Source organism: Tachyglossus aculeatus, chromosome 1 (assembly GCF_015852505.1).
Source record: "Tachyglossus aculeatus isolate mTacAcu1 chromosome 1, mTacAcu1.pri, whole genome shotgun sequence".
Classification (NCBI taxonomy): domain Eukaryota; kingdom Metazoa; phylum Chordata; class Mammalia; order Monotremata; family Tachyglossidae; genus Tachyglossus; species Tachyglossus aculeatus.
The window spans coordinates 142,285,432-142,308,481 of NC_052066.1; the positions used below are offsets into that span (position 1 = coordinate 142,285,432).

The 23,050-nt window shown below is 45.5% G+C and overlaps 1 protein-coding gene across 1 annotated transcript in view; it reads left to right on the forward strand.

Annotated features, from left to right (window-relative positions):
* Window positions 1-23,050, forward strand: part of MRPS5 (mitochondrial ribosomal protein S5) — a 119,356-nt gene continuing 96,306 nt past the window's right edge. Inside the window, exons 1-3 of the mRNA XM_038751824.1 lie at window positions 1-59; window positions 9,494-9,574; window positions 13,664-13,795. Of these exons, the coding sequence (XP_038607752.1) occupies window positions 11-59; window positions 9,494-9,574; window positions 13,664-13,795 (262 nt within the window). The 5' untranslated portion in view covers window positions 1-10. The remainder of the gene's footprint in view (window positions 60-9,493; window positions 9,575-13,663; window positions 13,796-23,050) is intronic.

A 23,050-nucleotide genomic window follows, 5' to 3' on the forward strand; every position in this document is an offset into this window, starting at 1 on the left:
GCCGGGCAAGATGGCCTCGGCAGGGATGCTTCGGGCCTTCACACGGCCCGCACCAACAGGTCACCGCCTTCCTTCTCTCCCTCCCTCCCTATTACTCCATTCATTTATTATCACTCTATTTATTCATTTATTTCACTTGGACAGATTTACTGTATTTATTTCATCTTGTTAATACGTTTGGTTCGGTTGCCTATCTCCCCCTTCTAATAATAATAATGATGATATGAGTCCCTTCCCCACAGCACCTCTATATTTATTTACTTGGACAGATTAATTCTGTTTATTTCATCTGGTTAATACGTTCGGTTCGGTTGCCTGTCTCCCCTTCTAATAATAATAATAATAATAATAATAATAATATAATAATAATAATGGCAATATTAGTCCCTTCCCCACGGCACCTGTATATTTATTTACTTGGACAGATTTATTCTATTTATTTCATCGTGTTAATACGTTCGGTTTGGTTGCCTGTCTCCCCCTTCTAATAATAATAATGATATTAGTCCCTTTCCCACAGCACCTGTATATTTATTTACTTGGACAGATTTATTCTATTTATTTAATCGTGTTAATACGTTCGGTTTGGTTGCCTGTCTCCCCCTTCTAATAATAATAATGATATTAGCCCCTTCCCCACAGCACCTATATATTTATTTACTTGGACAGATTTATTCTATTTATTTAATCGTGTTAATACGTTCGGTTTGGTTGCCTGTCTCCCCCTTCTAATAATAATAATGATATTAGTCTCTTCCCCACAGCACCTGTATATTTATTTACTTGGACAGATTCATTCTATTTGTTTCATCGTGTTAATACGTTCGGTTTGGTTGCCTGTCTCCCCTTTCTAATAATAATAATGAAGATGATGATATTAGTCCCTTCCCCACAGTACCTGTATATTTATTTACTTGGACAGAGTAATTCTACTTATTTCATCTTGTTAATACGTTCGGTTCGGTTGCCTGTCTCCCCCTTCTAATAATAATAATAATAATGATGATGATATTAGTCCCTTCCCCACAGTACCTGTATATTTATTTACTTGGACAAATTAATTCTATTTATTTCATCTTGTTAATGCATTCAGTTCGGTTGCCTGTCTCCCCCTTCTAATAATAATAATGATGATGATATTAGTCCCTTCCCCACAGCACCTGTATATTTATTTACTTGGACAGATTAATTCTATTTATTTCATCTTGTTCATACGTTCGGTTCGGTTGCCTGTCTCCCCCTTCTAATAATAATAATAATGATGATGATATTAGTCCCTTCCCCACAGCACCTGTATATTTATTTACTTGGACAGATTAATTCTATTTATTTCATCTTGTTAATACGTTCGGTTTGGTTGCCTGTCTCCCCCTTCTAATATCTTCCTCCCTTCAAGGCCCTACTGAGAGCTCACCTCCTCCAGGAGGCCTTCCCAGACTGAGCCCCTTCCTTCCTCTCCCCCTCGTCCCCCTCTCCATCCCCCCATCGTATCTCCTTCCCTTCCCCACAGCACCCGTATATATGTATATATGTTTGTGCATATTTACTACTCTATTTATTTATTTTACTTGTTCATATCTATTCCATTTATTTATTTTGTTAGTATGTTTGGTTTTGTTCTCTGTCTCCCCCTTTTAGACTGTGAGCCCACTGTTGAGTAGGGACTGTCTCTATATGTTGCCAACTAGTACTTCCCAAGTGCTTAGTACAGTGCTCTGCACACAGTAAGCGCTCAATAAATACATTTGATTGATTGATTATTCCCTTCCCTACAGCATCTGTATATATGTACATATATACAGATATATTACACTGTGGACCACCCCCTTCTCCTCAACACGCTATCTGACCTTGGCTTCACAGACTCCGTCCTCTCCTGGTTCTCCTCTTACCTCTCCGGTCGTTCTTTCTCAGTCTCTTTTGCAGGCTCCTCCTCCCCCTCCCATTCTCTCACTGTGGGGGTTCCCCAAGGTTCAGTGCTTGGTCCCCTTCTGTTCTCAATATACACTCACTCCCTTGGTGATCTCATTCGCTCCCACGGCTTCAACTATCATCTCTAAGCTGATGACACCCAGATCTCCATCTCTGCCCCTGCTCTCTCTCCCTCCCTCCAGGCTCGCATCTCCTCCTGCCTTCAGGACATCTCCATCTGGATGTCTGCCCGCCACCTAAAGCTCAACATGTCCAAGACTGAACTCCTTGTCTTCCCTCCCAAACCTTGCCCTCTACCTGACTTTCCCATCTCTGTTGACGGCACTACCATCCTTCCCGTCTCACAAGCCCGCAACCTTGGTGTCATCCTCGACTCCGCTCTCTCGTTCACCCCTCACATCCAAGCCGTCACCAAAACCTGCCTGTCTCAGCTCCGCAACATTGCCAAGATCCGCCCTTTCCTCTCCATCCCAACTGCTACCCTGCTCATTCAAGCTCTCATCCTGTCCCGTCTGGACTACTGCATCAGCCTTCTCTCTGATCTCCCATCCTCGTGTCTCTCCCCACCGCAATCCATACTTCATGCTGCTGCCCGGATTATCTTTGTCCAGAAATGCTCTGGGCATATTACTCCCCTCCTCAAAAATCTCCAGTGGCTACCAATCAATCCGCGCATCAGGCAGAAACTCCTCACTCTCGGCTTCAAGGCTGTCCATCCCCTCACCCCCTCCTACCTCACCTCCCTTCTCTCCTTCTCCAGCCCAGCCCGCACCCTCCACTCCTCTGCCGCTAATCTCCTCACCATACCTCGTTCTCGGCTGTCCCGCCATCGACCCCCGGCCCACGTCATCCCCCCGGCCTGGAATGCCCTCCCTCTGCCCATCCGCCAAGCTAGCTCTCTTCCTCCCTTCAAGGCCCTACCGAGAGCTCACCTCCTCCAGGAGGCCTTCCCAGACTGAATCCCTTCCTTCCTCTCCCCCTCGTCCCCCTCTCCATCCCCCCATCTTACCTCCTTCCCTTCCCCACAGCACCTGTATATATGGATATATGCTTGTACATATTTATTACTCTATTTATTTATTTATTTATTTTACTTGTACATATCTATTCTATTTTATTTTGTTAGTATGTTTGGTTTTGTTCTCTGTCTCCCCCTTTTAGACTGTGAGCCCACTGTTGGGTAGGGACTGTCTCTATATGTTGCCAATTTGTACTTCCCAAGCACTTAGTACAGTGCTCTGCACATAGTAAGCGCTCAATAAATACGATTGATGATGATGATGATGATAGTAAGCATTTGGGAGAGTACAATAAACCCACAAGAAGCTTACAGTCTAGAGGGGGAGACAGGCATTAAAATCAATTATGGATACAGATGTAATTGCTGACCTCGATGAATACGATCCGTACAGATTAAGCATCGATAACTCCGTGGTTCCTTTAGTAAAATGGTGCCAGGGCAGAGAGATTCTGTTAATCCGAGGTGATGTGGGAAACAAAAAATAACACAAAAGATTCGTCTGGTGTCTGGCTATATTCAGGAATGCATCTGCTTTGGCAAAATTCTACTCTGGTATCTATAAAATCCTAGTCTCTATTAAATTTGTTCTTAATGGAGTTTTTATCTGTGGTAATTGCCACTTTATTCACTGGGGAGAGTTAATGAGTTTGCACAGCATGAAGATGAAAGGTACTGAGCTAAAATGAAAGTGGAGGTGTTTCAAAAACATTATAAGTATGTGCGTATATATATGAAATAAGTCTTCCAGTAGTTCACCTGGCAACTTTGACCAAATTTGACCCAGTTTGACCAAGTCACTCAGTCTCTCTGGACTTCCATGTTTTTGAGGGGGTTTTTTAACCTGTAAAATGAATCTAAAGGCCACACCTTTAGAGCAGTGCTGAGAATAATGGAGTGATGGGGTGTCAAACGCCTTCAATCTCCTAAAAGAAAGGCTCCGGAAAAAAATCCACTGATCCTTTTTAATTTCATCCTCAAAGCTACCGTCCTGTCGTGACAGGAGCGTCTCTTGCTTCCTCAAGAAATATCTGGTGCTAATCTTGGGAGTACAGCTGGATTTCTTTTTTTGACGGTGCCATGTTTCGCTTCACAGCTTTGGGCAGTTCCGTTGTCCTTTGCAGATTTTTCCTGTGTAGAGTTTCCTTTCATTCATTCCTTCAATTGTATTGAGTGCTTACTGAGCGCAAAACACTAAACACTCGGGAGAGTACAACAGCAGACAGATTACCTGCCCACAACAAGCATCTCGATTTGGTGGAACCTGTTTGGATTTAATGAGCAAAGGCACGATGAAGGAACCAGAATACGACCACTGCTTCTGTGACCAGCACCTGACCATTGGTGCTGGGTTTTGGGGACAGTGAGTCTGTGGGAGTTTTTCCAGAGTTTGGGGATTTCAGAATTAACTGCTTGTCCGATATCGGCATTTAGTATTTTAGACCGGAGCAAAACTCCATTATTTCACTTCCCCCACCCCACCTTGGTCATATCAGAAATATAACGCGATGTTTTGAGATTTGCTTTGTGGGGGGGGGGGGGGTCACATCGTGTCCTGCCGTGTCCGTTTGAGGGGGTCCCCGGGGCCGAAGGCGGCAGCCGTGAGTGTGAGGGGGCTTCAGACTGCTTAATACAGTGCTTTGCTCACCGTAAATGCTCAATAAATAGAATAAATAGAATCTACTTTATTTATTTATTTTACTTGTACATATCTACTCTATTTTATTTTGTTAGTATGTTTGGTTTTGTTCTCTGTCTCCCCGTTTTAGACTGTGAGCCCACTGTTGGGTAGGGACTGTCTCTATATGTTGCCAACTTGGACTTCCCAAGCGCTTAGTAAGTGCTCTGCACACATTAAGCCGCTCCCTTCGCCGCTCTCGCACCACTAACCCACAGCCCTGGATCACTGCCACTGTCCGCCTCCTTCGCTCTTATGCTCGAGCTGCCGAACGCTGCTGGCGAAAGTCTAAACACCATGCCAACCTCGTTCACTTCAAGTTTATCCTTTCCTGCCTTAACTCAGCCCTCTCTTCTGCCAGACAAAACTATTTCTCCTCCCTTATTGACACCCATGCCCATCACCCCCGCCAGCTCTTCCGTACATTCAACTCCCTTCTCAGGCCCCCGGTTCCTCCCCCTCCTCCTTCCCTCACCCCCAACGATCTGGCCTCCTACTTCATTAACAAAATTAAATCCATCAGGTCCGACCTCCCCAAAGTCTCTTCCCCCCTTTCTCCAACCCCCCGGCTCTCAACACTCCCTGCTACTCTCCCATCCTTCCCAGCGGTATCCTCAGAGGAACTCTCCTCCCTCCTCTCAAGTGCTACTCCGGCCACCTGTGCTTCTGACCCCATTCCCTCTCATCTTATGAAATCTCTCGCTCCATCCCTTCTCCCCTCCTTAACTTCCATCTTCAACCGTTCACTCTCCACTGGTTCCTTCCCCTCTGCCTTCAAACATGCCCATGTCTCTCCCATCCTAAAAAAACCCTCTCTTGACCCCACCTCACCTTCTAGTTATCGTCCCATATCCCTCCTACCATTTCTTTCCAAACTCCTTGAACGAGTTGTCTACACGCGCTGCCTAGAATTCCTCAACAACAACTCTCTCCTCGACCCCCTCCAGTCTGGCTTCCGTCCCCTTCATTCCACGGAAACTGCGCTCTCAAAGGTCACCAATGACCTCCTGCTTGCCAAATCCAACGGCTCATACTCTGTCCTAATCCTCCTCGACCTCTCAGCTGCCTCTGACACTGTGGACCACCCCCTTCTCCTCCACACGTTATCTGACCTTGGCTTCACAGACTCCGTCCTCTCCTGGTTCTCCTCTTATCTCTCCGGTCGTTCTTTCTCAGTCTCTTTTGCAGGCTCCTCCTCCCCCTCCCATCCTCTTACTGTGGGGGTTCCCCAAGGTTCAGTGCTTGGTCCCCTTCTGTTCTCAATATACACTCACTCCCTTGGTGACCTCATTCGCTCCCACGGCTTCAACTATCATCTCTACGCTGATGACACCCAGATCTACATCTCTGCCCCTGCTCTCTCCCCCTCCCTCCAGGCTCGCATCTCCTCCTGCCTTCAGGACATCTCCATCTGGATGTCCGCCCGCCACCTAAAGCTCAACATGTCGAAGACTGAGCTCCTTGTCTTCCCTCCCAAACCTTGTCCTCTCCCTGACTTTCCCATCTCTGTTGACGGCACTACCATCCTTCCCGTCTCACAAGCCCACAACCTTGGTGTCATCCTCGACTCCGCTCTCTCATTCACCCCTCACATCCAAGCCGTCACCAAAACCTGCCGGTCTCAGCTCCGCAACATTGCCAAGATCCGCCCTTTCCTCTCCATCCAAACTGCTACCCTGCTAATTCAAGCTCTCATCCTATCCCGTCTGGACTACTGCATTAGCCTTCTCTCTGATCTCCCATCCTCGTGTCTCTCTCCACTTCAATCCATACTTCATGCTGCTGCCCGGATTATCTTTGTCCAGAAACGCTCTGGACATATTACTCCCCTCCTCAAAAACCTCCAATGGCTACCGATCAATCTGCGCATCAAGCAGAAACTCCTCACCCTGGGCTTCAAGGCTGTCCATCCCCTCACCCCCTCCTACCTCACCTCCCTTCTCTCCTTCTGCAGCCCACCCCGCCCCCTCCGCTCCTCCACCGCTAATCTCCTCCCTGGGCCTCGTTCTCGCCTGTCCCGCCGTCGACCCCCGGCCCACGTCCTCCCCCGGGCCTGGAATGCCCTCCCTCTGCCCATCCGCCAAGCTAGCTCTCTTCCTCCCTTCAAGGCCCTGCTGAGAGCTCACCTCCTCCAGGAGGCCTTCCCAGACTGAGCCCCTTCTTTCCTCTCCCCCTCGTCCCCCTCTCCATCCTCCCGTCTTACCTCCTTCCCTTCCCCACAGCACCTGTATATATGTATATATGTTTGTACATATTTATTACTCTATTTATCTATTTATTTATTTATTTTACTTGTACATTTCTATCCTACTTATTTTATTTTGTTGGTATGTTTGGTTCTGTTCTCTGTCTCCCCCTTTTAGACTGTGAGCCCACTGTTGGGTAGGGACTGTCTCTATGTGATGCCAATTTGTACTTCCCAAGCGCTTAGTACAGTGCTCTGCACATAGTAAGCGCTCAATAAATACGATTGATTGATTGATTGATTGATTGATTAAGCGCTCAATAAATACGATTGATGATGGTGAATCGACTGGCTGATTGCTTGGGGCAAAACCAAAGCGCTATGGCAGAGTAATGGAGGATCAGTCCATCAGTGGTATTTGTTGAGCGCTTACTGTGTGCACAGCACTGTACCAAGAACTTGGGAGAGTACAGTATAACCGAGTCGGTAGGCACGTTCCCTTTGTTAAGGTGTAAGTCTGTTTGGCATTAAAATTCAGTAAAACTACCGCGGAAAAGCACTTACCAAAGAGCCCTATGTCCGGCTAGCACATGGTTTGATTATTTCGATTGGAAAGTCACAATCGCTTCATGCAGCCGCTTGATTTTCTGCCATTCTCTATCGGAGTTGGAGTTTGGGCTCACCTGGTTTCCCCTAGTATTCTGGCGCAACCTATAAAGTAAAAGCTTAAATTGGGAGCAGTGTGGCCCGGGGGATAGAGCGAGGGCCAAAGAGAAGAACCTGGGTTCTAGTCCTGGCTCTGCCACTTGTCTGCTGGGTGATCTCGGGCAAATCACTGCACTTTGCTGTGCCTCAGTTCCCTCATCTGTAAAATGGGGATTAAGACTGTGACCCCCAGGTGGGACAGGGACTGTGTCCAACACAGTTATCTTGTTTCTATCCCAGCACTTTAGTGCCCAGCGCATAATAAGGGCTTAACAAATACCATAAAAAAACGGTAGGAGCCAGTTACTTTCCCGAGCACTTAGTACAGTGCTCTGTGCACAGTAAGCAGTGATTGAGTAATCAGAAATGCGGATGAAAGAGGAGTCGGGAATCCCCAAAACGGAGCCGAACGTGATCATACCGAGAACTAGTGAGAGCGAATAGTGCAAATTCCAGGGTGGTTCTGGCTTTTCCTCCAAAACCTGACCCTTCAGGCCATCTCCCATTCAAGCCATCTCCATTGCACACAGTAAGCGCTCAATAAATATGATTGAATGAATTATATACACAGTATTATTATATTATGTTGTATATTATATGCATATTATTATATGTACATATTATTATATATACATTTATACCTGTATATATGTATATATGTTTATATATATGTATACATATGTATATATGTTTGTACATATTTATTACTCTATTTTACTTGTACATATCTGTTCTATTTATTTTATTTTGTTAATATGTTTGGTTTTGTTCTCTGTCTCCCCCTTCTAGACTGTGAGCCCACTGTTGGGTAGGGACTGTCTCTATATGTTGCCAACTTGTACTTCCCAAGCGCTTAGTACAGTGCTGTGCACACAGTAAGCGCTCAGTAAATACGATTGATTGATTGATGAATGAATGACTACCAGTTCCTTTATTATTGATTATCAATTCTGGCTCCCGTGGCACATTTTGTCCACAATGTGTTTTTGTGACAACAGAACAAATTCGGTGATGACAGGATTACTTCAGTTCCTTTATGATGATATTTGATGTTGGTTAAGTGCCCGCTAAATGCCACAATATTTTGGTTACCAGCGAGCAGGTGGAATACAGTTGCTATCCCAGGTGGGGCTCATAGTGCAGGAGGTAAAGGGGGAGGGGGGTACCTTATTCCTTGCTCTATAGAAGCAGAAATCGAGGCCTTGAGAGGTTAAGTGACTTGCCCAAGGTCACACAGCTGGCCAGAGGCAGAGCTGGGACTCGAACCCCTGGTCTCCTGATTTCCAATCTCACGCTCTTTCCACAAGGCCAGATTGCTTCCTTAATTACTTTTAGGGAATGGTTTCCTCTTAGAACCCCTGGTCTCCTGATTCCCAATCTCACGCTCTTTCCACAAGGCCAGATTGCTTCCTAAATTACTTTTAGGGAATGGTTTCCTCTGAAGTGGGATTTGAATTCTTGTAGATATTTGTGAAGAGAAGTAACTCTTTCAGCCCACTAGCCCTGAGAGAGTTAAAACTCCTCCCAAAGTGGCTGACATGCCATAAAGAGAAGCCGCAAGGCCTAGTGGAAAGAGCAGCGGCCTGGGAGGTGAAGGACCTGGGTTCTGATCCCGGCTTTGCCACTTGTCTGCCGTGGGACCTTGGGCAAGTCATTCATTCAGTCGTATTTATTGAGCGATTACTGTGTGCAGAGCACTATACTAAATCGCCTCACTTCTCTGGGCCTCAGTTACATCATCCGGAAAGTGGGGATAAAATCTGGGGAACCCCACATGGGACATGGACCGTGTCCAACCAGATTAGCTTATATCTCCTTCAGTGCTTAGTATGATGCCTGGCACGTAGTAAACACTTATCAAATACTATTCAAAGTAAACTGAAGTATAGAGTAACTTGGAGCACTCAACTTCCCTGAATGTTATGCTTTATGTTGACTTGGTCAAATAGAAATATATTTTTCCTTTCTTTTTCAGGCCAGCTCTGGTCCAGACAGCTTTACCTGAACACTGTGGCAGCAACTTCTACCTTCACTTCAACGACTACCCTCTCCACTGGTAAGAACATTAAAATAGCGAATCAGATGTGTTTGGGGGTGATAGATCATTTAACATTATTATTTAACTAATTATTTAACTTGTACTTCCCAAGCGCTTAGTACAGTGCTCTGCACACAGTAAGCGCTCAATAAATACGATTGATTGTTTGATTGATTTAACATCCATAACGTCTCCAAATCTCAGTTACCACATCTGTAAATATGGGGATGAAGACTCGGAGCCCCACGTGGGACAGGGACTCTTTCCAACCCGATTAGCTCGTGTCTACCCCAGCGCTGGAATTGATAATCAGTAATAAAGGAACTGGTAGTCAAGAAATATGCCAAAGATTCATACGATAAAGATCTGCTTTGAAGAGCCTAGAAAAGATCTTGAAACGCGCCGATATAGCTATTGCCAGGAAAATACAAATTGTCAATTCTGTGGTGTTTCCAGTGATAGTGTATCCATCCGAAAGCTGGACAGCGAAAAAACAGGATAGAAAGAACGTCAATTCTTTTGAAATGTGCTGTTGGAGAAGGCTTTTGCAAATACCTTGGGCTGCCTGAAAAACAAACAAATGGGTTTTGGGAGTCAGAGGTCATGGGTTCTAATCCCGGCTCTACCACATGTCTGCTGTATGACTTTGGGCCAGTCACTTAACCTCTCTGAGCCTCAGTGCCCTCATCTGTAAAATGGGGATTAAGACTGAGCCCCACGTGGGGCAACCTGATCACCTTGTATACCCCCCGCAGCGCTTAGAACAGTGTTTTGCACATAGCGCTTAAATGCCATTGTTATTATTATTATTCTTTGGAGAATAGACTGCAGCAGAATTAGCAGACATGTTCCCTGCCCATAATGAGTTTTGCCCAAGGTCACACAGCAGGGAAGTGGCAAGCTAGGATTAGAACCCAGGTCCTTCCGACTCCCAGGACCAGGCTCTATCCACCAGAAGCAATTTTATCAGGGAAGGATCAAATCTCCCAAGCCCGTGCTCTTTCCACGGAGCCACCCATCACAATGGTGACTCGACCAACTCACATTTTCACAAAGCCTAAAAGTCCATTTCTCAGCACTGCTCTTTGCCAGACCTTTTTAGGCCAAATGCATTATCTGCAGTGATTTTATCTTCTGGAGCTTGAAGGATCCGTCCTCATGACAAATAAGAATTTGAAATTTGGCGTTGGGAAGAACTGATTATTATACAGTTAGTGTACTTGAGGAATGTCAGGGATTATAAATCACCTAACAGGGCGGGAAAGGGTTTTACGAATCAAGTTGAAATCATTATCCTGTGGAAGATAAAGGACGGTTACATAAGGAAGTTCAAATGATAGCACAAACATAATTTAAGTGATTTAAATTCCAAAGTGAAAAGATTTTTGTCCTTTTTTTTTTTCCATTTATGTTGAACACCCACATGAAGTAAATCGTGCCCATGGCTGCCCTTCTTGTCGTACTTAAGTCACTCTTTTGTACTCTCCCAAGTATTTAATACAGTTCCCTGCACACAGTAAGTGCTCGATAAATACCATTGATGTTTCAGGTAGAATGTTTCCATGACTACTTCCCACTGCTGCCAGGGAGCATTCGTGGCCTAGTGGATAGAGCCCGGGCCTGGGATTCAGAAGGACCAGGGTTCTGATCCCGCTCTGCCACGTATCTGCTGTGTGACCTTGGGCAAGTCACTTTACGTCTCTGTCTCAGTTAACCTCATCTTTAAAATGATGATTAATACAGTGAGCCCAATGCGGGATGGGGACTGTGTCCAACCGAATTATCAATCAATCAATCAATCGTATTTATTGAACGCTTACTGTGTGCAGAGCACTGTACTAAGCGCTTGGGAAGTACAAGTTGGCAACATATATTACCTTATATCTCCCCCAGCACTTAGTATAGTCCCTGCACCTAGTAACCATAATAACCCCTAACTGTCGGGGTACCTCAAGGTTCAGTTCTTGGCCCCCTCCTATTCTCCATCTACACTCACTCCCTTGGAGAACTCATTCGCTCCCACGGCTTCAACTATCATCTCTACGCTGATGACACCCAAATCTGTATCTCCTCCCCTGTTTTCTCTTCCTCCCTCCAGGCTCGCATCTCCTTCTGCCTTCAGGACATCTCTACTTGGATATCCTCCCACCACCTAAAACTCATCATGTCCAAGACAGAGCTCCTTATCTTCCCTTCCCTCCCTGTCCTCTCCCGAACTTTCCCATCACTATAGGCAGCACAGTCATCCTTCCCGTCTCACAAGCCCACAACCTTGGTGTGTTCCTTGACTCCACTCTGTCTTACAACCCCACATATCCAATCCATCACCAAATCCTGTCGGTCTCACCTTCACAACATCACCAAGATCCATCCTTTCCTCTCCATCCAAACCGCTACCACGTTAGTTCAGTCTCTCATCCTGGATTACTGCATCAGTCTCCTTTCTGACCTCCCAAACTCCTGTCTCTCCCCACTTCAGTCCATACTTCACTCTACTTTCCAGATTATCCTTGTACAGAAATGCTCTGGGCATGTCACTCCCCTCCTCAAAAATCTCCAGTGGTTGCCTATCAACCTTCGCATGAAGCAAAAACTTCTCACTCTTGGCTTCAAAGCTCTCCATCCCCTCACCCCCTCCTACCTCACCTCCCTTCTCTCCTTCTCCAGCCCAGCCCGCACCCTCCACTCCTCTGCCGCTGCTAACCTCCTCACTGTGCCTTGTTCTCACCTGTCCTCTGGCCTGGAACCCCCTCCTTCCTCATAACTGCCAAACAATCCCACTCTCCCCCACACCCCCCAAAGCCCTACTGAAGGCTCACCTCCTCCAGGAGGCCTTCCCAGACTAAGCCCTCCTTTTCCTCAGCTCCTCCTCCCTTCATCACCTTGACTCACTCCCTTTACTCTTTCCCCTCCCACCCCACAGCATTTATGTATATATGTATATATCTATAATTCTATTTATTTATACTGATGCCTGTTTACTTGTTTTGTGTATATATATAGATAGATACATGTATATGTCTATAATTCTATTTATTTATATTGGTGCCTGTTTACTTGTTTTGATGTCTCTTTCCCCTTCTAGAATGCTAGCCCAGTGTGGGCCGAGATTGTCTCTCTTTATTGCTGAATTGTGTTTTCCAAGCGCTTAGTACAGTGCTCTGCACACAGTAAGCGCTCAATAAGTACGACTGAATGAATAATCAGTTAATAAATACCGAAATTATTTCTTTTTTAGCATTATAATTGTCATGATTAATGACATATGAGAGCCGTGTTTTGGGGAGTGTGATGGCACATGTTGGCAGGCTTTCCTTATTATGTTGTTGACCTAATGACTCAAAAGCAGCATGTGGATAGTGGCTAGAACCTGGGCCTTGAATCAGTCAGTCAATCAATCGTATTTATTGAGTGCTTACTGTGTGCAGAAAACTGTACTAAGCGCTTGGGAAGTACAAGTCGGCAACACAAATAAGAAGGTTCTTGTCCCAGCTCTGCCACTTGTCTGTTGTGCAACTTTGAGCAAGTCACTTCACTTCTCTGGGCCTCAGTTCCCTTACCCTTAAAATGGGGATTCTTTGGGCATCAATTCCCGTATCGTTAAAATGGAGATTAAGACTGTGAGCCCCATTTTAGAAGGGAACTGTGTCCAAACCAATTAGCTTGTATCTACCCCAGCGCTTAGAACAGTGCTCAGCACTTAGAACAGTGCTTTGCACATAGTAAGCGCTTAATAAATGCCATTATTATTATTATAACAGTGCCTGGCACATAATGAGCACTTAACATCATCATCATCATCAATCATATTTATTGAGCGCTTACTGTGTGCTGAGCACTGTACTAAGCGCTTGGGAGGTACAAGTTGGCAACATATAGAGACAGTCCCTACCCAACAGTGGGCTCACAGTCTAAAAGATAACAGATACCACAACTACTATTATTATTTATTATATTGTCATTATTCATATCATGGGAAATTATATGAGAGCTGTGTTTCTGGGTGTGTGATGGCACATGTTGGCAGGCTTTCCTTTTGTCGTCGACCCGATTATTTAACGTGCATTCGGTTGGAAATCAGGGTAAAGCTTTTCTTTTCCTCCACAGGCAGCTTGGCATGGGCAAGAACTGGGACCAGTCACTCCAACGTGCCTTGGGTTCACCACACCCAGTGTTGTGTGTTTGCTTCCCGCAATCTTACGGCGCAACAACATCGGTACTACAGTTTCTTCAGTAAATGTAAGTCCAACATTTTCAAAAAAGGAACAGCCACAGTCCTGTAAGGGAAAGAGAAGATCCTGGCACCTCTTGGTTTTCGTTTTCATTCGCACCCTCTGCGATCCGTTCGATTTCATTCCACAGACACAGTCGATTCCTGATTACGTGGACGCCGGTTGTTGTTTGATCTAAGTTTTAGGGCTGGTCTTTCGGGGGAAAGAGAGGAGCCTCAGCTTCTTTGCTCAGTCGCTTTGGAGTGGGAGTTTGGAGACCAAATTTCAGTTCTCTGATGGGCAGTTTAAAAGGTGTTGCATCCGACAACTCCACTACATTCCTTGCTTCTGTCTTTTTGTGTCGCTTTCTGTCCGTTGTTTTACCTCCTTTGTGTTTCTGGGGCCTTGTCTGTTTTTATCTCACGTGTTTTTTCCCCGTGCGTAGTATGGTGCTTAACACATAGTAAGTACTTAAATACTGTTTCTTTAGTACTAATGCTGCTACTTCTACCACCACAAATATATTGAAGTGCAAGCTCCTTGTGGGCCGTTCTGTCGCTCTTGTCCCAGTGCTTCTACAATGAATTCCACCCAGAGGGCACTTAATAAATAGCATTACTAACACTGGTAGATATGTGCCAGTGCAGCAATTTAGCTGCCCTTAATTATTTCATCTGTAATTTCTCTGTCTCGTGAGGATACCTCTCTTGATTCCTGAAATCATATAGGAAATAGGGAAGCAGCATGACTCAATGGACAGAAGCCAAGCCTGGGTGTCTGAAAGTCATGGGTTCTAATCCCGGCTCGTCCACTTATCTGCTTTGTGACCTTAGGCAAGTGAGTTCACTTCTCTGGGCTTCAGTTCCCTCATCTGGACAATGGGGGATAAGACTGTGATCCTTATGTGGGATAGGGGCCGTGTCCAACCCGAATATCTTGTATCTACCCCAGCGCTTAGAACAGTGCCTGGCACATAGTAAGCACTGAACAAATACCACAGTTATTATTATTATTAAACAGGATGTGCACATTCATTTTTACATTTACTGCCAACCAAGAGAAGTTCAACGAGGTGGGGAAGGAAGCGAGAGGGAGCAATTTGGCAAAGAGTTGGTTCCGAAAAGGATCAGGGCAAGTATAGGAAGGAAACGGATCAAGAAGAGAGAGACGGGCAAGGGGGAGGGACACAGATCCACAGATCCAGGTGGTCCTCAAAGTGAAAGCTTCTGTCATGGAAATTGATGGTTTTCTTCTGTTGTCGTTTCCTCTTTCACAGTCAATCCCACGTTTTTCAGGCAGTCAGTCGTATTGACTGAGCGCTTACTGTGTGCAGAGCACTGTTCTAAGCACTTGAAAATACAGTATAATAGAGTTAGTAGTCCAAGCTTACAGCCTAGAGGACCGTAGGTTGAATTAGATGCTGTTTCCCATTCCCCTTTTCCTTCCTCTCTCGCCTCTCCTAAAAACGGGAGAATCTGTTGAATTAGAGTGGAATCTGTTCAATTAGAAACTTCCGTTTGTCTGAAGTAGTGGGTTTGGGCATGCTCAATTTGTGTGGGGGGCGGAGAGGGAGGAAGGAAGGAGAGAGAAAAAGAGGAAAGAGAAAAAGAAAGAGCAAGAAAGACAAAGACAAAGAAAGACAGAAAGAAGGAAGAGAGGGAGGGAGGACGAAACCAATTTCCTTGGATCAGAGGGTCTGTGAGGCTTTTCCAGATCTATGGTTCTATTGCTAATAATCAATCAGAGGTATTGACTGAGTGCTTACTGTGTATAGAGCAGTGTACTAAGCCCTTGGGAAAGTACAGTAGAGGTGTTAGGTATGGTCCCTAACCACAAGGAATTTAGTCTTAAGTACTGTATTGAAAAGGGGAAGGCTGGCCTGTGACACTTTCGTACTACAAACCTAATTATAATTCACGATGTCGTATACTTGGGGAACAGAAAGGACTTCTCATGCGCCCTCGTGCCTCTAGGCCAGATTCCAGCTAAATCATTCATTCATTCAGTTGTATTTATTGAGTGCTTACTGTGTGCAGAGCACTAAGCGCTTGGGAAGTACAAGTTGGCAATAGAGACGGTCCCTATCCAGCAGTGGGCTCACAGTGTAGAAATCATGCCAGGCTGTTGTTAATCTTGATGAGTAGTCAGTTCATTCAGTCAATCATATTTATTGAGCGCTTACTGTGTGCAGAGCACTGTACTAAGCGCTTGGGAAGTACAAGTTGGCAACATATAGAGACGGTCCCTACCCAGCAGCGGGCTCACAGTCTAGAAATCATGCCAGGCTGTTGTTAATCTTGATGAGTAATCAATCATATTTATTAAACTCTTACTGTGTGAAGCACTGTACTAAGCGCTTGGGAGAGCACAACGTAATAGAGTTGGTGGACCCATTCCCTGCCCACAACAAGCTTATAGTCTGGAGTACAAAATCTCCAAAAAAGGTAATTCCACCACTACCCTAAGCAGCATATCCCCGTAAACTACGCTTTTAGTAGAAAAGCGTTTGTAGATCTAACTTAAGTATTTTACACCATTTTGCTGAAGTGAGTGTATGTTGCAGAAAATCAAGTAAGATCACGATCAGTTGTAGCATGATGCGGAGCGTATAGTCTTTTGGAGCCTTTATAAGTTATTCTTGAGTTGGTGCAGTTTATCAATGTTTGAATGGTGCCACCTAAATGTACTTGATTAACTGGTTTACCATGGCATGACATTACAATAGGTTATTTTGTTTAGCAGCAAAGGTGATCATGTAATTTGTTTAAAAGTTAGAGGAATTACTTCTTAGAGGGAAAGTTTCTTGAGTTGGCTGCTCCTGCGCAGGGAATGTGGCTACCAACTCTGTTGTATTGGACTCTTCTAAGCACTTAGTACAGTGCTCTGCACATGGTAAGTGCTTGACAAATACTCTCGATCCTGTGGGCGTCGACATCAGGGGGAGTAAGTAGAGAAAGTCCTCCTTTGGTTCATTCAGTCGTATTTATTGAGTGCTTACTGTGTGCAAAACACTGTACTGAGCACTTGGGAGAGTACAATATAATAATAAATGGCCCTATTCCCTGCCCACAGCGAGCAGCAGTCTGGAGGGGGAGACAGGCATTAATATAAATAGCAAAATGACCCTTGTCTCTTAAAACGAGCAGTGCTAAGAGGGTTATCTATCAGTTAAAGTGGTGAAACCCTCTGGCCCTGGCTTCTGATCGGTTGGGTGGAGGGGAAGGAAAGAAGCAGCAGCGTATACATGGAGGGGAGTCCTTTCCATTCCCAATAGCCACTGCCTTCTAGGCTAATTCTCAGTGCCTCCAGGAGCATGAAAAAGAAGAAGAATTGTAGTTTGGGTATGTGTCTACTGTGTGCCAAAACCTGTACCGAGCGCTGGAGAAGATGCAAGATGATCAGTTTGGGCACAGTCCCTGCCCTCTAGACTGTAAGCTCGTTGTGTGCGGGGATTGTTACTGTTTGCTGTGATATTGTACTCTCCCAAGCCCTTTGTACTGTGCTTTGCAGAAGTAAGCCCTCCATAAATACGATCGACTGACTAACTGCCTCACAGTCTGCAGGGGAGGGAATTGGGCCTAAACCCCATTTTACAGAAGAGGAAAGTGAGGCCCGGAGAAGTTGAATGACATCCCCAAGGTCACACAGCAGACAGGCAGCAGAGCCGGGATTAGAACCCGGATCCTTCGATTCCCAGAGCTGGGCTCTTTTCCCTAGCCTTCTCTGCGTCCCTTTCTTTCCCTTGGGTGTCGGGAGCTGGGGGCTGCCAGAAGAAGGGTGAGGAGATGAGCCCGCTATTGGGTAGGGACTGTCTCTATATGTTGCCAACTTGTACTTCCCAAGCGCTTAGTACAGTGCTCTGCACATGGTAAGCGCTCAATAAATACGATTGATGATGATGATGTTGATTTAGAACGGCTTGCCGGCTCAGGTTCGACTCTCGGAATATTGCCATTTTTTGACAGTCGGGCCAAGATGCAGTTCCCAAGTCCTAAGAGGGTGGAAGGAAAGCAAGGGAGAGCTCAGGCAGGGAAGACCTCTTGCGGGAAATGCATCTCCAATAAGGCTTTGAAGAAGTTGGTTCGTTAGCCTAGGAGTATGATCCTCGCTTCCTGTGTGAGCGGTATCCCGGTTCAAATCCCGTATGAGCCAGTCCTTTTTAGAGAAGCAGTGTGGCTCAGTGGAAAGAGCCCGGGTTTGGGAGTCGTAGGTCACGAGTTCTAATCCCAGCTCCGCCACTTGCCTGCTGCGTGACCTTGGACAGGTCACTTAACCTCTCTGTGCCTTAGTTACCTCATCTGTAAAATGGGGATTATGACTGTGAGCCCCACACTTGGGCAGGTCACTTAGCCTCTCTGTGCCTTAGTTACCTCATCTGTAAAATGGGGATTATGACTGTGAGCCCCACACTTGGGCAGGTCACTTAGCCTCTCTGTGCCTTAGTTACCTCATCTGTAAAATGGGGATTAAGACTGTGAGCCCCACGCGGGACAACCTGATTACCTTGTATCTACCGCAGCGCTTAGAACGGTGCTTGGCACATAGTAAGCGCTTAACAAATACCATTAAAAAAAAGGCAGAGGAGGGTATTTGTCAGAAGGACGTTCTGGCCAGATGCCGGGAATGGGCGAGAGGTCAGCGGCAAGATAGGCCAGATCGAGGTACAGTGGTACAGTAGATAGGCATTAGAGGAGCAAAGTGTGAACGTCTAAGTGGTTATTCATGTCCCCAAGGATCGCTGTAGGGATGGAGAAACATATTTATTACTCTATTTATTTTACTTGTACATATCTATTCTATTTATTTTATTTTGGTAGTATGTTTGGTTTTGTTCTCTGTCTCCCCCTTTTAGACTGTGAGCCCACTGTTGGGCAGCGACTGTCTCTATATGTTGCCAATTTGTACTTCCCAAGCGCTCAGTACAGTGCTCTGCACACAGTAAGCGCCCAATAAATACGATTGATGATGATGATGAGAAAGAGAAGGAATGGGAGAAAGGGATGAACGTATCTTTAAATTCTATATTATGAGATTTTTCTTTATATTAATGTCTGTCTTCCGCTCAATACTGTAAGCTCATTATGGGCGGGGAACTTGCCTGCCAACTCTGTCATACTGTACTCTCCCAAGTGCTTAATTGAGCGCTCTGTACATAGTAAGCTCTCAATAAATACCATTGGTGGATACATTCTCTGTCTAGAAGGAACTTAGAATGCTGCCTGTGTCTGTGCGTGATATAGAAGGAACTGTTGGTTTGGTATTGGACCCTTCAACCACGGGTGACATCATCCCTGAATACAAAGCACACGTATCATAGAGATGCAAATAGGTTTCTTTTCAAGGCTGAGTAAAACTATAATTTAAGGTTATATTAACGGAATCTTCTAGTGGAGAGAAAAGCCTCATTGATTTTACAGTAGAGCAAAGAAATATATCTTTACCTTTCAGTTTTACTTTGCTCTTTAAACGGTTTCACTGTGGAGATAGTGCATTTTTTCATTCTCGCTTTTCCGTAATATTAAGGTTTTTCTTAAAACCCATTACTTTTCACTTCCCTTTCAGTCTGTCATGGTCATTATGCTTATAGTTGAAGTAAAAAGTGTACTGTGTTCTGTAATATTGTAATGTCATGATGTTACATTGTATTCTCCCAAGGGCTTAGTACAGTGCTCTGCATACGGTAAGCACTCAGTAAATATGATTGATTGGTTTACTGATTGGGAGCTGGAAAGGAATTTAAATTCATTGTCATTTTTATTCTATTTAAGTGCTTACTTAATAAGCACTGTTCTAAACGCGAGGATGCAAGTTAATCATTCATTCATTCAATCGTATTTATTGAGCGCGTACTGTGTGCAGAGCACTGTACTAAGCGCTTGGGAAGTACAAGTTGGCAACATATAGAGATGGTCCCTACCCAACAGTGGGCTCACAGTGTAGAAATCAAGTTCGGCAGAGTCCATGTCCCATATGGGTCTCAAAATCTAAGTAGGGGGAAGAACAGATTTTGAATCCCCCATTTTCCAGATGAAGAAACTGAGGCACAGAGAAATTAAGTGACTTGCCCAAGGTCACGCAGCAAGCAATCAGCAGAGCCAGGATTAGGACCCAGGTCCTATGACTCCCAAACACATGCTTTTTCCCCTAGGCCATGCTGCTTCTCCCAATGTCTTTCATCATCAAGCAGCTATGGGTTCTTTTTAAAAGTATGGATTTTATCTTTGGCCATCGAAGCTGGATCCCCCCCAAATCCCGGCCTGGTGACCGGGTTCAGCAGGCCGACTCGAAGGACTCAAGAGCGTGTGCTTTCAAACCTGCCTCCGATTCTGCAGTTGGCTTCCCCTAATAATAATAGTAACAGTAATAATTGTCTGTGTTAAGCACTTACTATGTGCCAAGCACTGCCCTAAGGACAGGGGTAGATACAAGGTAATCGAGTTGGACACGGTCCCCGTCTCACATGGGGCTCACAGTCTTAACCCTCATTTTCTAGATGAGGCCCGGAGAAATGAAGTGACTTGCCCAAGGTCATACAGCAGGCAAGGGCGGAGACTCAGGTCCTTCTGACTCTCAGGCCCTTGCTCTTGCCACAGGGCCTCGCTGTGTCTAAATAGTATCTGTCAAATAGAAATGCTTACTAGGTGTCAGGCACTGGTCTGGACGCTGGGATAGATCAGAGTTAACCAGGTCGGACACAGTCTTTGTCCCATGTGGGGTTCAAAGTCTGTAGGAGGGGGAGCAGGGATTGAATCCCTATTTTGCAGTTGGAAAATAAGGCACAGTGAAGTGATTTGACCAAGGGTATAAAGCGGAGAAGTGGCAGAGCTGGGATGAGAGCCCAGGGTCTTTCTACGGGGGCATGCTGCTTCGCCGTGCACCCTTTCAGGACACCGGCTATCAGTAACAATCCTCCCTCCACCTAAGTAGGAAGGGCAATTCTGCAGAGCCCATAGATGTCTGTCCACCATCAAACCAGGCGGCCTGATTTTCAGCTGCTCTGACCTCTCTCTGTTACTGGCGTAATCCCAGTTGACTTTATCATCATCATCATCATCATCAATCGTATTTATTGAGCGCTTACTGTGTGCAGAGCACTTTACTAAGCGCTTGGGAAATACAGATTGGCAACATATAGAGACGATCCCTACTCAACAGTGGGCTCACAGCCTAAAAGGGGGAGACAAAACCTATTTGTCATCTTAAACACTCAACCTCCCTTGCTATTTTTTGTTTAATGGTATTTGTTCAGCGCTTACTATCTGCCATTCATTCATTCATTCAGTCGTATTTATTGAGTGCTTACTGTGTGCAGAGCACTGTATTAAGCGCTTGGGAAATACAAGTTGGCAACATATAGCTCATCTCCTCCAGGAGGCCTTCCCAAACTGAGCCCCTTCCTTCCTCTCCCCCTCGTCCCTCTCTCCATCCCCCGCATCTTCCCTCCTTCCCTTCCCCACAGCACCTGTATATATGTATATATGTTTGTACATATTTATTACTCTATTTATTTATTTATTTATTTTGTTTGACATATCTATTCTATTTATTTTATTTTGTTAGTATGTTTGGTTTGTTCTCTGTCTCCCCCTTTTAGACTGTGAGCCCACTATTGGGTAGGGACTGTCTCTATATGTTGCCAATTTGTACTTCCCAAGCGCTTAGTACAGTGCTCTGCACATAGTAAGCGCTCAATAAATACGATTGATGATGATGATGATGATGATTACTCTATTTATTCATTTTACTTGTACCTATCTATTCTATTTATTTTATTTTGTTAGTATGTTTGGTTTTGTTCTCTGTCTCCCCCTTCTAGGCTGTGAGCCCACTGTTGGGTAGGGACTGTCTCTATATGTTGCCAGCTTGGACTTCCCAAGCGCTTCGTACAGTGCTCTGCACACAGTAAGCGCTCAATAAATACGATTGATTGATTGATTGATATAGAGACGGTCCCTACCCAACAACGGGCTCACAGTCTGGAAGGCACTGTACTAATCCCCGGGGTAGATACAAGCTAATCAGGACTCTAATGGACCTCCCACCTCTAATTAGGAGGGAGAGCAGGTATTGAATCCCCATTTCCCAGAGCTCGTTAGAGCCCATGGGAATTGTGACGTTTGGAAAGTGCTTACTATGTGCCGGGCACCGTACAAAGCGCCGGCGTGGATACAAGCAAATGAGGTTGGACACGGTCCCTGTCCCTCGTGGGGCTCACGGTCTCAATCCCCATTTTCCAGATGAGGGAACTGAAGCCCCATCATCATCATCAATCGTATTTATTGAGCGCTTACTGTGTGCAGAGCACTGTACTAAGCGCTTGGGAAGTACAAATTGGCAACATATAGAGACAGTCCCTACCCAACAGTGGGCCCAGATTTTATCCCCATTTTCCGGATGATGTAACTGAGGCCCAGAGAAGTGAGGCGATTTAGTATAGTGCTCCTTATTCCTTGCTCTATAGAAGCAGAAATCGAGGCCTTGAGAGGTTAAGTGACTTGCCCAAGGTCACACAGCAGGCCAGAGGCAGAGCTGGGACTAGAACCCCTGGTCTCCTGATTCCCAGTCTCACGCTCTTTCCACAAGGCCAGATTGCTTCCTTAATTACTTTTAGGGAATGGTTCCCTCTTAAGTGGGATTTGAATTCCTGTAGATATTTGTGAAGAGAAGTAAGTCTTTCAGCCCACTAGCCCTGAGAGAGTTAAAACTCCTCCCAAAGTGGCTGACATGCCATAAAGAGAAGCCGCAAGGCCTAGTGGAAAGAGCACCGGCCTGGGAGGTGAAGGACCTGGGTTCTGATCCCGGCTTTGCCACTTGTCTGCCGTGGGACCTTGGGCAAGTCATTCATTCAATTATATTTGTTGAGCACTTACTGTGTGCAGAGCACTATACTAAATCGCCCCAGGGAAGTGAAGTGACTTGCCCAAGGTCACAGAGCAGACAAGTGGCAGAACCCAGGACCTTCTGAACCCCAGGCCCGTGCCCTATCCAGTCCTTCTCCCATGGCAGCGTACGAGCAAGCACCTCCTTACCCTCTCCGTGATTCAAACGGGGCCGTTGTGGGCCATGGGGGCGATTATATTCTAGACGGCTTTTCTCAGTTCTCACCCCCTTCAGGGATTTTCTCATTGCCCTCCTTGGTGCGTTCATCACCTCAGAGTAAATGAAATAGTCATCCAGTTTATAGACTGTAAAATTGGGCATTTGGCTCTTCCCATAAAATTATCATTTTCAAGTGACACACTGACTGAAAGTAATTATATAGAATAGCGTGTTGTTTTTGTCA